Source organism: Rhincodon typus, unplaced genomic scaffold, assembly GCF_021869965.1.
Source record: "Rhincodon typus isolate 14 unplaced genomic scaffold, sRhiTyp1.1 hic_rhity00003587, whole genome shotgun sequence".
Taxonomy (NCBI): Eukaryota; Metazoa; Chordata; class Chondrichthyes; order Orectolobiformes; family Rhincodontidae; genus Rhincodon; species Rhincodon typus.
In genome coordinates, this window is record NW_025969225.1 from 1,215 (window position 1) to 1,969 (window position 755).

General features: G+C 46.0%; 1 protein-coding gene across 1 annotated transcript in view; it reads left to right on the forward strand.

The window, feature by feature from the left end:
- The first annotated feature begins 201 nt into the window (after nucleotides 1-201).
- Nucleotides 202-755, forward strand: part of LOC125481790 (GTP-binding protein 2-like) — a 4,918-nt gene continuing 4,364 nt past the window's right edge. The window contains exon 1 of the mRNA XM_048593696.1: nucleotides 202-433. Within this exon, the coding sequence (XP_048449653.1) occupies nucleotides 254-433 (180 nt within the window). The 5' untranslated portion in view covers nucleotides 202-253. The remainder of the gene's footprint in view (nucleotides 434-755) is intronic.

Consider the following 755-nt stretch of genomic DNA (forward strand, 5'->3'; position numbering starts at 1 on the left):
AGAGTAGTAAGGGCGTGGAATGCCCTGCCTGCAAAAGTAGTAGACTCACCAACTTTAAGGGCATTTAAATGGTCATTGGATAAACATATGGATGATAATGGAATAGTTTAGGTTAGATGGGCTTCAGATTGGTTTCACAGGTTGGCGCAACATCGAGGGCCGAAGGGCCTGTACTGCGCTGTAATGTTCTATTTGCTCCTCTCTCCACAGACGCTGCAGAGGATTTCCACCACTACTTGTCCAACCTGAATGAATGTATTTTCCTTCTCTGCTAATCTTTTGCTTGTTCTATTTTAGCATCACTCCAATCTTCACCCTGTCGAGTGTGAGTGGCATCAACCTGGACATGCTGAAAGTATTTCTCAATGTGCTGCCACCACTAACTAACAGTAAGCAACAGGAGGAGCTCATGCAGCAACTGACTGAGTTTCAGGTAAATGGATCTGCCAAGGAGATCACCTGCCTCTGTCCTACACAAAAGGAGCAGCCATCATTTACGTAGTACCGTTTACAACCTCAACCTGTCCTCATACTGTTGTAATGCAGGAAACAGACATTTTGCATCCAGCTATCTCAAACAGTATTGATTCAATTATCTTATTGAATAGTGTCGGTTGAGGAACAAATATTGACCAGGATACTGGACACCTTCCAATAACACCTGGGGATCTTTCAAATAATGGATGTAAATGTGTCCCGTAGTGCTGACCCTCCGACGGTGCGGCGCTCCCCCCCGGCACTGGCCCTCCGACGGT